The sequence below is a fragment of the Macaca thibetana genome, chromosome 1 (assembly GCF_024542745.1).
Source record: "Macaca thibetana thibetana isolate TM-01 chromosome 1, ASM2454274v1, whole genome shotgun sequence".
In the NCBI taxonomy this organism is placed as follows: domain Eukaryota; kingdom Metazoa; phylum Chordata; class Mammalia; order Primates; family Cercopithecidae; genus Macaca; species Macaca thibetana.
In genome coordinates, this window is record NC_065578.1 from 53,291,462 (window position 1) to 53,306,448 (window position 14,987).

Here is a 14,987-nt window from a genome sequence, read left to right on the forward strand (position 1 = left end):
GGTTGTCAGTTGCTGATTACCAGGGCAACCCTTGGGATTGTGGCTGTGGTGAGGTGATTGTTAAGAGGGCGGCATTGAGCCTAGTGTAATCCTAACCCTTCCACAGCCCAATCTTAATTGGAAGAGGGCTTAGGTGCACGCTCTAGGTGGGATTCCAATATTGGGCCAATCCCCCCAATATTGGAATCCCCCCTAGAGCGTGCACTTCTGGAATCTAGGAACCTCCTAACCCAGGACGTAGGCTGATGATTGTTTACAGTTTCAATTCTTAGGAAGTTCCTCAGGAGGAAATCTTGTCAATTCCACTCGAGTCCCCATAATTCATGAATTCTTCCAGAGAACTCAATTGTGTTACTTTGGGGAGCAAATATCACGGCAGTCTTTAGTGAGGTTTTAGAATCTACCGTCTTTCTTGACCAGAACACGCTGCAAGCACGTCAAGGTAGTCGGAGGCCCCTAACAATGGATAAATTCGTCATTCGAACGCCTAGAATCCAGAATAGCCCTCAGAAGAAAGATTCTGGAGGAAAGGTTTACAAGCAGGCCACGATTGAATCTCTGAAGGTGAGAGGGGATCTGGGGCTAGAGGAAATGTGCAAAGGACTGATAGCAAGGTGGTACCAGAGGTTCTGTTGTGAAAAGACCTATGAATTATTTCTTGTTATGCCTCCTCCCGCAAAGTGTACCTGACCACTCCTCCTTTGTTTCCCCCATAGCTGTACAGACTTACATTTATCAATTTCCGCACACCTCTGCTACACCCTTGTAATTACTCTGGTTTACAGCATGTATGGTAGCTGGTAGGACAAGTCCCATTTGTTGTTATTCTTTTGCAAAATGTAGTCTGTTAGGAATGTTAAAGTACCAGATATGATTCTATATACCTACCCTGTACAGACTCATTTAGGGGTGGGTTTTGATGCTCTTCTCTCACATCTTACTGCCCAGAACTGTATCAAATGGCTTTACAGCTTCAGCTGAGACCAGGAAAGAGGCTGTTTTTTGTTGTCGTTGTTGTTGTTTTTGTTTTTCAGAAAGGGTCTCACTCTGTCACCCAGACTGGAGTACAGTGGCACGATCTTGGCTCACTGCAGCCTCCACCTCCCGGGTTCAAATGATCTTCCTGCGTCAGCCTCCCAAGTAGCTGGGATTACAGATACCCAGCTAATTTTTGTTTTTGGTAGAGATAGGGTTTCACCATGTTGGCCAGGCTGGTCTCGAACTCCTGACCTCAAATGATCCACCTGCCTCTGTTGCCCCAAGTGCTGAGATTACAGGCGTGAGCCACTGCCCCCAGCTGGAAAGAGGCTGTTTTAATGAACTCTTTGCTGCCTTGAACTCAGTCTGATGTCTGCAAGCAAGATGCAAAGAGTAGATACAATGAATCAATCAACATAGTCACCCAATAAGTGCTAAAGTAATTATTATTTTACTAAAATGAAACAAAACAACTTGTACTTGGTCCCCTTTGTCATCCTGAACCTTGCCTCTTAAATTTCTGACTTTTTCATTTTCTTTTATGAGTTCTTCTTCCTCTACTAGGTTCCTAGTGTTTGTGCTCCTCAGAGTTCTGTCACATTTTATGTATTTGGCCAGGATGACATCCATTCTTTAGGCTTTCTATGCTAAAACTGCCAGAACTGCACCTCCAGCCTAGGTTTCAGAAGGTAGGAGGATCTGGGGCTAGAGAAAATGTGCAAAGGACTGTAAGAGCGAGGCAGCATTCTGAGTACTTGACACATACTCAGTTGGACTCCTTTTCTGGATGTCCCACAGACTTACTAGACCCATATTGGAAAGCAGTGAAGGAGAGTATAAATAGGCCCTACTGGTAACTAGGTGATCTTTAGTAGCAAGTCAGTCCCTTCTCTAAGACCTCAGTTTCCTCATCTATAAAATGTGGAGGTTGAACTATATCAGTGTTTCTTCAAGGGGGTGCTATTGTTGCATGGGGCAAGATAATTCGTCATTATTTGGAGCTGCTGGTTAGTTACAGGATACTTACCATCCCTGGCTCTCAGGCACCTAATGCCAATGGCACCTCCCATTCTGATAACTGAAAATGCCGTCACATATTTCCAGACAGCACTTGATTGAGCCCTACTGAACTCTAGATGATCTTTAAAGTCTGTCCTAGTCTTGCAGTTCTGTGACTGCTTAGAACACATTCAAGGTTTTCAACTGTCTCTACCTTGTCAGAATATTCATGGATAATTGTACATAGCAGTGATTCTCAATGAGGGATCATGTCAGACTCTCTCCAGGAAAAAGGTGGGAAGGAATAGTTGAACTACACATACACTCACCTACACCTACAAACACCCATATTATTATTATTATTATTATTATTTTTTGAGATGGATTTTCGCACTGTCGCCTGGGGTTAAGGGCAATGGTGGGATCTTGGCTCACTGCAACCTCTGCCTCCCCTGTTCATGCGAGTCTCCTGCCTTAACCTCCCTAGTAGTGGGGAATTAGAGGTGCCCACCACCACACCCGGCTAATTTTTTGTATTTATAAAACCAAGTAACTGGGACTAGAAATCCAGGAACCATCCTTAACTTTTTTTCTCTTATATTGAATTTTCTTTTTTTTCTTTTCCTTCTTTTTTTTTTTTTTGACAGAGTCTTGCTTAGTAGAGACAGGGTTTCACCATGTTGGCCAGGCTGGTCTTGAGCTCCTGACCTCGTGATTCACCCGCCTCGGCCTCCCAAAGTGCTGGGATTATAGGCGTGAGCCACGGCATGCGGCCCAAACACCTATATTCTAATATACCTCCTCCTACCCCTCTCCCTTCTCGTTCCTTCTCGTGCCCCAGTTGAAAATCACTATGTGTGATGATGAAAATAAATGATGTGAAAATTATGGAATAAAAATAAAACAACAGGCTGGGCTCAGTGGCTCATGCCTGTAATCCTAGCACGTTGGGAGGCCGAGGGGGGTCTATCACCTGAGCCCAGGAGTTCGAGACCAGCCTGGGCAACTTGGCAAAATCCCATCTCTACAAAAAATACAAAAATTAGCTGGGTATGGTGGGGCGCGCCGGTAGTCCCAGCTACTCGGGAGGCTGAGATGGGAGGATTGCTTGAGCCTGGGAGGCAGAGGTTGCAGTGAGCCAGGATGGCACCATTGCACTGCAACCTGGGTGACAAAGTGAGATACCATTTCAAAAAAAAAAGAATAAAACAGCAGGCATATGTAATAACATTCCCCTTAAATACATTAGCTTTTCTTCCAAACCTGTTCCTTGTTCTCCTGTATTAATGTATATCCATATACCAAGTAACTGGGACTAGAAATCCAGGAACCATCCTTAACTCTTTTTTCTCTTATATTGAATTTTCTTTTTTCTTTTCTTTTCTTCTTTTTTTTTTTTTTTTTGACAGAGTCTTGCTCTGTCACACAGGCTGGAGTGCAGTGATATGATCACTGTGCAGTGACTATGATCACATCATAGCTGGGACTATAGGCACATGCCACAATACCTGGCTAATTTTTTTTTTTTTTTGTAGAGACAGGATTTCATCATGTTGCCCAGGTTGGTCTCGAACTTCTGGGCTCAAGCTATCTGCCCTCCTTGGTCTCCCAAAGTGCTGGGATTACAGGCATGAGCCACTATGCCTGGCTTCAATTTTTAGTTTTACTTTCTAAAAGTCCTTCTTGCCCATACTAACTTGTCTTCCACTTTAAGTTCAGAATCATACTTCTCATCTAGAGCAGTGCTATGGTCTGTTGACTTGTCTCCCTGCCTTTGACATCCCCCATTCACCTCCATTCCACTCTTACACCAGAGAAATATATCTAAAACAGAAAAGAAAATCTACTTAGGTCACTTTCCTGCCTAATCCTTCCATAATTTCTCATTACCCATCAATAAAGATCACAGTTTTTTACATGGCACCCAAGGCCTTCCATGACCTGACACCTGCCTGCCTCATCCCCTGCTAGTCTTTTTATTTATGCCTCATCCAGTGTCAACCATTCATAGTTCCCCAAAGATGTTGTGCTCTTTCCTTCCTCTGTGCCTTTGCATATACTGTCCTGTTTGCCTGGAATTCCTTTACTATCTTGTCTTGGAGGCAATGTAATGCAATAATTAAGAACACAGACTTAGGAGCCAGACTGCCTTACTAAAATCCCAGCTCTGCCACTTACTACCTTTGTGACCTTGGTCCAGTTATTTAGCCTCTCTGTGTCCGTCTTAATCTATAAAATGGGGATCAATAATACCTGTTTTATAGGGTATTACGAAATTTGAGTGAGTCAACATATGTAAAGTGTTTGGTACAGAGTCTGGCCTATACTAAGTACTATGTAAATGTTTGCTATTATTGTTGTCATCATTCCTTTATAAAATCCTATTCATCTCCCATGATCTAGTTCAAATCCTCTACTATGGGGCCCTTCCTGACCACCCTTTTGTCCCTGAGACACAGAGCCAATCTAATCACTCCCTTCTTTGAGCCATCCCTGTATATTAAACATGTCTGTATCATTGTACTTATTTGTGCTGTATCATGGTTGTTTCTTTACATGCCTGTGCCCCGCTATGCTCTGAGCTTCTTGAAAGACTATGTCTCATTGATTTTGTGTCACTGGTTCCTGGCACAGGACTTGCCTATAGTAGGCTGCAATACATTTTTCTGAATGACCAAATGAAGTAAAATAAAAGGCTTGGCTTGGCACATGAGACCTGTTCTACCCCAGTGTGCTTATCATCTCATGCCTTGTAGCCCCTCCTTTGTATGTATGCATTCCAGCCACACCTTATTTCTTGCTATTCTTTGTGTAAGCTCTTCCCTTCCATGTCTTCAGGGCTTCCTTGAACTTGAGGCTGGTCTCTTTTCCTTGAAAGCCCTTCTGTTTCTTTTTACAGAGTCAATTTCTACCCATTTGTTAACCCACTCAAGAACCACTTTGCCTATAAATCCTATATTATAAGCGCCATGACTACAGGACCTTGAGTTGTTTTTTTGTTTTGTTTTGTTTTTTTGTTTGTTTGTTTTTCCAAGACAGAGTCTCGCTCTATCGCCCAGGCTAGAGTGCGGTGGCATGATCTCAGCTTACTACAGCCTCTCCCTCCTGGGTTCAAGCGATTCTCCTGCCTCAGCCTCCCGAGTAGCTGGGATTACAGGGGCCCGCCACCACGCCCGACTAATTTTTGCATTTTTAGTAGAGATGGGGTTTCACCATGTTGGCCACCCTGGCCTTGAACTCTTGACCTCAAGTGATCCATCTGCCTTGGCCTCCCAAAGTGCTAGGATTACAGGCATAAGCCACTACACTTGGCCAGGACCTTGAGTATTTTATTTACCTCTCTACCCTTGGGCGTAGCACAGTGCCTGACACATACTAAGTGGTCAATAAATATTTGTCAAATAAATGAACGTTGAAATTCTTTCTGGGTTCTATAAGGTAGTTAATCTTTCTCTCATTAGTACTCTCAACATTTGGTTCAAGTATCTGTCATAGCACTTACCCTACTGTATTGTAATTGTCTGATTACCTGTAGTTTTCTCCAATCCACTATGAATTCCTGAGACCCAGGACTGTAATATCTTATTGTGTTCTGATTCTGCTCCAAGACCTAACACAGTGTGTGCTACACTGTAGGTAAAAAGTATTGAATAAACGGTAATCATCTGTATTCTGGCATGCCGTTGTAGGGTTTTGATAGTAAAGTATTCTACAAATATTGTGAAACAGCTTATGCATAGCACAACGCTAAGTACTATAGAGAACGTAAGAGAAATTTAAGATCAAAATACGAACCCTCATGAAACTTGCTGAAAAGTGACCAAATTATAAGAAGTTAATAAATGATGAAGCCAGGTGTGGTGGCTCGTGCCTATAATCCCAGAACTTGGAAGGCCAAGACAGGAAGACCACTTGAGCCCAGGAGTTTGAGACCAAACTACATGGTGAGGCTACATGGTGAGGCCTCATCTTTACCAAAAAAAAAAAAAAATAGCAGCCGGGCGCAGTGGCTAACACCTATTATCCCAGCACTTTGGGAGGCTGAGGCAGGTGGATCATGAGATTAGGAGTTTGAGATCAGCCTGGCTGATATGGTGAAACCCCATCTCTACTAAAAGTGCAAAAATTAACTGGGCATGATCGCGCGTGCCTATAGTCCCAGCTGCTTGGGAGGCTGAAGCAGAAGAATTGCTTGAACCTGGGAGGCGGAGGTTGCAGTGAGCCGAGATTGCGCCACTGTGCTCCAGCCTGGGTGACAGAGCGAGACTCCGTCTCAAAAAAAAAAAAAAAGAAATAAAAAATTAGCCAGGCGTGGTGGCATGCACCTGTGGTCCTAGCTACTTGGGAGGCTGAAGTGGGAGGGCTGCTCGAGCCCAGGAGGTTGAGGCTGTAGTGAGCTATGACCATACGACTGCACTCCAGCCTGGGCAACAGAGCAAGACCCTGTCTCAAAAAATAAAATAAATGCTACAAAATTATATGTGATCCATTACAGAATTGTCATATAGACAATAAGGGTTAAGAGTTAAGAGAAGTGTGGTGGCTCACACCTGTAATCTCAGCATTTTGGGAGGCTGAGGTGGGCAGATCACCTGAGGTCAGGAGTTTGAGATCAGCCTGGCCAACATGGTGAAACCTCGACTCTACTAAAAATACAAAAATTTGCCGGGCGTGGTGGCGGGCACCTGTAATCCCAGCTACTCGGGATTACAGGAGGCTAGGGAAGGAGAATCACTTGGACCCAGGAGGCAGAGGTTGTAGTGAGCCGAGATCGCGCCACTGCACTTCAGCCTGGGTGACAGAGGGAGACTCCGTCTCAAAAAAAAAAAAAAAAAAAAAAAAGGTAAGAGAAGAGAGAGCTTAGTACCTGTTTTAGTGCCCAAAGAAGGCTATGTGGCAGGGCACCATAAAGGGACGGGAGGATTTGGCTAGGTCTGATATACTCTAGGGAAGTAGTGACATACAACCATTCAATGAGTGGTATGTGCTCTTCTGTTTCCTCTATGTATGTGTGATGCTTGGTGTGTTCACACTGGCAAATTAAAAAGAAATTGAGTTAAATGTGAATGTTAGAGTCAGCTTGGTCCACTTTCTGCCAAGTGACTTCCAAACATCAGCATTATGTTTTAATGCCAAGAACCTACTAAATGTTCAAGACTCAGTTTCCTCATCAATAACATCAGAAATAACAGTACCCCATCTGCATGATTGTTATGAGAGCGAAGTAAATAAATTCATGTTGAAAGGGCTAACCATTGGGCCTGGCATGTAGTAAAAACCGATAGTTTCCTCTTTTCATGTATGGAAAAGGAGGGGCTTGTATAGTATAACCAAAGCTGAGGAGGAGGATGATGATAGTAGTAATAAGGATTACTACTAACATTTATTGAGTCAATTTTTACGGGCCAGGCATTGTGCTAACTAATGCTTTACAAATATTAATTCTTTAAATCTTAATAATAGCTTTATGAAATGTATGCTTTTATCATTTATATTTTACAGATTAAAAACTAAGGCACAGAGAGATTAAGTAGCTTGCTTGAAGTCACGTAGCCATTAGTGGCAAAGTTGGGATTTGAACTAGACAATCTGGGTCCTGCAGATAGTGTGAGCCAGAAAAAAAAAAAAAAAAAAAGGTGGAAGTTTCTGAATGCCAAACTGAAGAGGTATTAAAATCTTGGAATATTAGGACCATTGTACTTCTGTTATCACTATATATTACAAGTAATTTTGCCATAGGCTTATCACATTCTATAAAAGTGATTCTCAATAGAGCTCATGTAATGTCCATTTAAGTGGTAAAGGTTAATTTGGTTAATCTCTTTTTACTCCCTTAAGAGGAAGTGATTTCTTCTGTTGGTTGCAGTAAGAGATTTTTTAAAATTAAAAGGTCCTAGAGTATACCCATTCTTTTAGGTTAATTGCTTCAGAATGTTCTATAAACCTTTCCTTCCTTTGTAGGATCAACTAGCCAATATGTTGCCTCCTGCCCCCACCAGTGGAATGGTGCCCACATAACTGCTTATGAATGAATCATTTTCCCTAATTGGTTTTGTCAAACCTGACATTTCAGCAATCCACAACTGTAAAACCAGATGGTATATTGGAAAGCACATCTTCTTTCTGGCAGTAACTGTTCTACTACTCATTGTAGCATACTTATTGATATTTTGTGTCCATTTCTTTTGTTCCTCCAAGTAATTAGAGTGATCTATTTTCTGGCCAATGCTTAGAGATTGAGACATTTCTTGATATATCTGGAATTCTTTTGCTCTTGAATAGACTGATGTTTTTCCTATTCCTGACCTAAAATTTCATATCTGAAAACTGTACTATACTTAGTCCTTGAAGGTAGAAATAGTTTTGTTCAGTTACACCTACTGTGCACTGGGGATAGTGAGATAAATGAGAAATGGTTCCAGCCCTCAAGGGAAAGACAGCCTTGTTGATGGTAAGTATTTGCAGAAAGCATAGATGCAATAATAGGAGTCTATACAAGTTGCAGAGGGATGCAAAGTGGAGTATGGTAAAATGTGGTAGAGGAGAGGCAAGAAAGGCTTCATAGAAGACGTGATGCTTGAAGAGTCTTAAAAAAATAAATAAGTATTTATCAGGTAAATGAGGCAAAGAAAGAACTTCCCAGGCAAAGAGTATGAAATTCAAAAGGAAGCTCTAAATAGTTTGGTGTATCTGGAGCAAATGATGAGACTGAAAAGAATGTCAGGAGCCAAGTCATGGAAGGCCTTTTATGCCATGCTAGGGTTTGGACTTCTTTAGTTCCATATGTTGAAATTATCTGATGTGGAACCCTTAACCCGATTCCAGCCATGTAGAAATGCTGGATTAGGGCCGGCCGCGGTGGCTCAAGCCTGTAATCCCAGCACTTTGGGAGGCCGAGACGGGCGGATCACGAGGTCAGGAGATCGAGACCATCCTGGCTAACACAGTGAAACCCCGTCTCTACCAAAAATACAAAAAATTAGCCAGCCATGATGGCGGGCGCCTGTAGTCCCAGCTACTCGGGAGGCTGAGGCAGGAGAATGGCGTAAACCCGGGAGGCGGAGCTTGCAGTGAGCTGAGATCCAGCCACTGCACTCCAGCCCCGGTGACAGATCGAGACTCCCGTCTCAAAAAAAAAAAAAGAAATGCTGGATTAGAAGTCTCCAATACCGCCGGGCGCGGTGGCTCACACCTGTAATCCCAGCACTTTGTGAGGCCGAGGGGGGCAGATTACGAGGTCAGGAGATGGAGGCCATCCTGGCTAACACGGTGAAACCCCGTCTCTACCAAAAATACAAAAAATTAGCCAGCCATGATGGCGGGCGCCTGTAGTCCCAGCTACTCGGGAGGCTAAGGCGGGAGAATGGCGTGAACGTGAGAGGCGGAGCTTGCAGTGAGCCGAGATCACGCCACTGCATTCCAGCCTGGGCAACAGAGACAGACTCCGTCTCAAAAAAAAGAAAGAAAGAAAAAAGTCTCCAATACAGAGCTGAGCTTGAACGCAAGAAAGGGAAATCCTTAGGTGCCAGGAAGAGAGAGGAATGCCAGAATCAGAGCTGTAAGTGGGAGCTGAAGCTGAATAGTTCCAGGGAACATTGAATCCAGATATAATGCTTAGGGGCTGGATTTCAAGGCCAGTATGGATGGGAGATAAGACCTCGGGCTATTGTGATGTGGGGAGCTAGAACTGATCTCCCATGTGAAGCTGGAAGCCAAAACAGAACTACCGTATGTTTGTGACAAATGAGCTTGAAAAATTCCATCCACTAGTCCAGGGAAGCAGATTGTTACCTTCTCAGGGTCTTAGATGGAAAAAGAGTTGACAATAATAATAAATTGGAACCACATTCTTATTACCATGCACGAATATGTATACAATCGTCTCTCAGTATCTGTGGGGGATTGGTTCCAGGACTCCCCACCCCCAACAGGTGCCAAAATCCACGAATGCTCATGTCTGTTATATAGAATGGTGTGCTATTTGCCTATACTCTATATAGATCCTCTTATATAATCTAAATCATTTATAGATTACTATACAGGTTGAGCATACTAATCTGAAATCCAGAATGTCGCAAAATCCAACACTTTTGAGTGCCAACATGGTACCCAAAGGAAATGCTCATGAGAACATTTTGGACTTTGAATTTTTGGATTAGGGATGCTCAACCAGTAAGTATAATGCAAATATTCAAAAATCCCAAATCCCAAACATTTCTGGCCCCAAGCGTTTTGGATAAGGGATACTCAATCTGTATTACCTAATACAATATGAATGCTATGTAAGTAGTTTTAATACTGTATTGTTAATGGAATAGTGACAAGGAAAAAGGGCTCTATGTGTTCAATACAGATGCAGCCATCTATTTTTAAAAAAATACTTTTGACCTATGGTTGGTTGAATCCACAGATGTGAAACCTGCAAACCCAGAAAGCTAGCTGTAGTTAAATTCAGTCTATTTGCAAAACTGAAAAAGATTAATATAAAAACTGGCCTAGAACTGAGAAAATTCAAATCTTGGCAAAGGCCAATGTGAGATTTCTCTATTAAGACACTTCATATCCTAGAGTGCAGAGGACTTTCATAGAACACAATCCCCTACAAGGATAAACTAATGGTCAGAAATTACAAAGTCTATAAGAAAATAAATTACCAAGAGAGAGAATGAGCAGACAGATGTAAGTAATAGAATTTCTACCCCAAGAAGTAAAGATAAGAAAACAATCTCAAAGAGACCTTAAATATGTTTAAGTTTGTTTTTAAACATTTAAAAACAATTTAAACATAAATATGTTTAAAATGTTTGTTATTGGTGGAGGGTGTCCAGATTCCTGGCGTTTTGAACAAAGAATTGGACAGAATGCATACAGCAACAAATGAAGCAATGAAAGCATAGATTTATTGTAAGTACACTCCACAGAGTGGGAGTGGGCTCAAGCAGGCTCAAGAGTGCAGGTTACAGAATTTTCTGGGGTTTGAATAGTGTGAATACCCTCTAGAGGCTTCCCATTGGTTACTTGGCTTACACCGTGTGTAATGTGTGTAAATGAAGTAGTGGCCTGCAACCAGTATGATTGGTTGTAGAAGGTGACCAATCAGAGGCTGAAGTGAAGTTACAAAGTTACACCCTAAGCAAATGTCTGATTGGTTCCAGGAGAGGACCAATCAGAGGCTGAAATGAAGTTACAAAATTATACCCCTATGCAAATAGAGACCAGTTTGGTTGGTTGTGCATTTTTCCCTTTTTTTTTTTTTTTTTTTTTTTTTTTTTGGAGACAGAGTATTGCTGTGTCACCCAGGCTGGAGTGCAGTGGTGCTATCTTGGCTCACTGCACCCTCCACCTCCCAGGTTCAAATGATTCTTGTGCCTCAGCCTCCCGAGTAACTGGGATGACAAGCATGTGCCACCATGCCCAGGTAATTTTTGTATTTTTAGTGGAGATGGGGTTTTGCCATGTTGGCCAAGCTGGTTCAAACTCCTGACCTCAGGTGATCCGCCTACTTTGGCCTCCCAAAGTGCTGGGATTACAGGTGTGAGCCACAGTGCCCAGCCGAGTTTTCCTTTTGATTTCGTTCTAGGAAGTCAGCGCGAATCAGCTTTAGGTTCCCTGCCTCCAGACCTCATGATCACAGACATAAAGGAATAGAAACCAAAAGATAAGAACAGAATAGTATGAAAAGAGAATAGGTAAGTTTGGAGAAGAAGAAAAACAGAACTTGTCCAATGAAAAAATATCCTTATTGAAGCAGAAACATATCAAACAGGTTAAACATAGGCAGGCCATAGCTAAAGAGAGAAATACTTAGGATTTCTGAAGAAGTCACTCAGGATGTATCATAGAGAAATGAAGAGACAGAAATATGAAAGAAAAAAGTACATAAGGGATAGAGAAGCCATGGAATTGGGGTTTCTGAAGTAGAGGCTTGTGAGGAGAATACTGGTATCAATTTCTGTTAGTATACATCTTAAACATTGTAAGGACAGGTTGAGCATGGTGGCTCACCTCTAATCCCAGCACTTGGGGAAGCCAAGGCAGAAGGATCACTTGAGCCCAGGAGTTTGAGACCAACCTGGGCAACATAGTGAGACCCAATCTCTACAAAAAAATTTAAAAATCAGCAGGTTGTGGTGGCCCACCTGTGGTCCCAGCTACTTGGGAGACTGAGGTGGGAGGACCACTTGAGTCCAGGAGGTCGAGGCTGCAGTGTGATCTCACCACTGCACTCCAACCTGGGCAACAGAGCATGACTCTGTTTCAAAAAAAAAATAAAAAAAATAAAAATTGTAAGGGTAAACACTCAAATGATAGAAATATAATACATAACTTCCAAACCATAGAGGGAAAAAAAAAGGGGCTGGGCACAGTGGCTCACACCTGTAATCCCTGTACTTTCAGAGACTGAGGCGAGGGGATCAGTTGAGGCCAGGAGTTTGAGACCAGCCTGGGCACTGGGCAACAGAGTGAGACCCCATGTCTACAAAAAATACAAAAATTAGCCAAGCGTGGTGGTGCATGCCTGCAATCCCAGCTACTTGGGAGGCTGAATTGCTTGAATAGGTTGGGGGAGGAGGGGCGGAGGTTGCAGTGAGCCAAGGTTGTGCCATTGCACTCCAGCCTGGGTGACAGAACAAGACTTTGTCTCAAAAACAACAACAACAACAACAAAAATTAGCCAGGCATGGTGGCACGTACCTGTACTCCCAGCTACTTGGGAAACTGGCAGGAGGATTGCTTGAGCCCAGGAGTTGAAGGCTACAGTGAGCTATGATTGTTACCACTGCACCCAGCCTGTGCAGCAGAGCAAGACCCCATCTATAAAAAACAAAAAAAGGAAAAAGGAAAAAAATAGATTAAAGAAAACTGTTAAATAGAAGATACAAAAGAAGAGAAAATATGTTCAAATATATCAATAATCATAATAAATACAAATGGATTAAACATGCCTATTAAAAGATAGAGTTTCTCAGATTGGAATAGGAGGCAGGGAACAAAATAAAGCAGCCACAGGTTATGTAAAGTGTAATGACCCAGAAAAGTTGAAAGTAAAGAGATGAAGACCATATACAAAAAACTGTCATAGACAGGAGTTCATTGAAACAATGTTTATAACATGTAAAATATGGGGAAAGAAACTAAATACTTAATAGGGGAATAGTTTTAAACTTCTAAGACATTTGTATATAAAAATAATTGAATACTATTTAATACTATTAAAATGGATCAACCGGGATTACATATTTAAGTATGGATAAATCAATAAAATACATTGGTGAAAAAGACATGATATTTGCACTTTCTTCCTATTCAAAATTTCCCCTTACTTGGCTTTATTGATTTATTTTTCATACAGTTTAACACTAATACCATTTTATATTGTAACAGATCCTAGAAAAAGACTGTCTCAATTTTAACTAATGCCCCTGAAGACCGAGAACAAAGCAGTAGGTATCAAATGATATTTCCCAATGCGATTCTAGACCATCTATACAGAAAGCAATACCTGAAGACCAGTTTTGGGATCCTGAACCCATCACCCACCATAAGCTATAAAGTAGGTTGACGTTAAAGGAAGAGGGGAGAGAGAATTCCTCTGGATGAAGCAAGAGTGCCACGGTATTTTTTCACTTGAAGAACTTGACTTTAGTTCCTGGGGTTGGTGGACAGAGATCAGACTATGCCTGGGAAAGTCTAAAGACAGAGAGTGGCTGACTGATGTCAAAAGGAGAAGTGGGTGCATTGGGAGGGCTGTTACTCACCAAATTCTTTAGGACAAAGGTGTGGGCAAGTGTGGGAGAAAATGCTGGCTGGCCTGGAATTGAATGAAAATGGATGGGTCCACAAAGATACTTGGAAAGACAGTGGGATCCCTACAGGGAGAGCCTGTGGGAGGTGGGTTGCCAAAAACTGGGAAATCGAGAGGACTTATGGATGGCTGGCAGAAGGAGACAGTGCCCACAGTATGGGAACTGCAGGTGAGAGCTCAACAGTGGGAGCTTTCCAAGGAACTGCAAAAGTAACCTATACGAGAAAAAGAAAGTCAGCTTTCAACATCTGCCAAGTCCAGGTAGTAGTAAAACCTGATTAGCATAGTATCACTATGTTAAAGTAAGGCTTTTCCTTCCCCTTTCCTCTTTTCCTTTTCCTGGCTTTGAACCTGGAAGGGTCAGAAACCAAAGCAAACAAGCGGATTGGAGAGGAAGAGAAGCAAAGTTGGGGTGAGAGGGAAATCAAACATACCCTCCTCCCACCATAGGCTTCTAGGCTGGAAGCAGACACCAGCCAAGGGAGAGAGATAAGACTTTTTTTTGTTGCTTTTATCAAACTATCATATAGAAAATGCATATAGAAAAGTGCACAAATTATAAGTGTACATGAGGAATTTTCACAATAAACACACCAGCATCCAGATCAAAAAGGTATTACCAGAATCCCAGAATCCCCTTTAGTTCCCTCACTGTGCCCACCTCCCTCAGATAATAACAATCCAAGATGAGATTTTTGTGTGTGTGTAGTTATAAAAGAAAATTAAAAGTCTCCCACTTTACTTTTTGAAAAATTCTTAGTGGAATAATTTCAACACTATAGAAAAGTTTGGGCCGGGCGCGGTGGCCCAAGCCTGTAATCCCAGCACTTTGGGAGGCCGAGACGGGCGGATCACAAGGTCAGGAGATTGAGACCATCCTGGCTAACATGGTGAAACCCCGTCTCTACTAAAAAATACAAAAAAGTAGCCGGGCGAGGTGGCGGGCGCCTGTAGTCCCAGCTACTCGGGAGGCTGAGGCAGGAGAATGGCGTGAACTCGGAGGGCGGAGCTTGCAGTGAGCTGAGATCCGGCCACTGCACTCCAGGCTGGGCGACAGAGCAAGACTCCGTCTCAAAAAAGAAAAAAGAAAAGTTTGCAACACAGTATGAAGAACTTTCCCATCTCCTTCACCCAGATTCTTTAACTGTTAATTTTTTATACTTAATGATAAGATGCATATCAGCTTTAAGATGGTACATAGTTT

General features: G+C 42.4%; 2 protein-coding genes across 2 annotated transcripts in view; both read left to right on the forward strand.

Moving 5' to 3' along the window:
* MRPL37 (mitochondrial ribosomal protein L37) overlaps positions 1–14,987 on the forward strand; it is a 911,410-nt gene that overhangs the window by 742,175 nt on the left and 154,248 nt on the right. The window lies entirely within an intron of this gene.
* Positions 1–14,987, forward strand: part of TCEANC2 (transcription elongation factor A N-terminal and central domain containing 2) — a 45,679-nt gene that overhangs the window by 383 nt on the left and 30,309 nt on the right. Inside the window, exon 2 of the mRNA XM_050803584.1 lies at positions 421–564. Coding sequence (XP_050659541.1) covers positions 463–564 — 102 coding nt within the window. The 5' untranslated portion in view covers positions 421–462. The remainder of the gene's footprint in view (positions 1–420; positions 565–14,987) is intronic.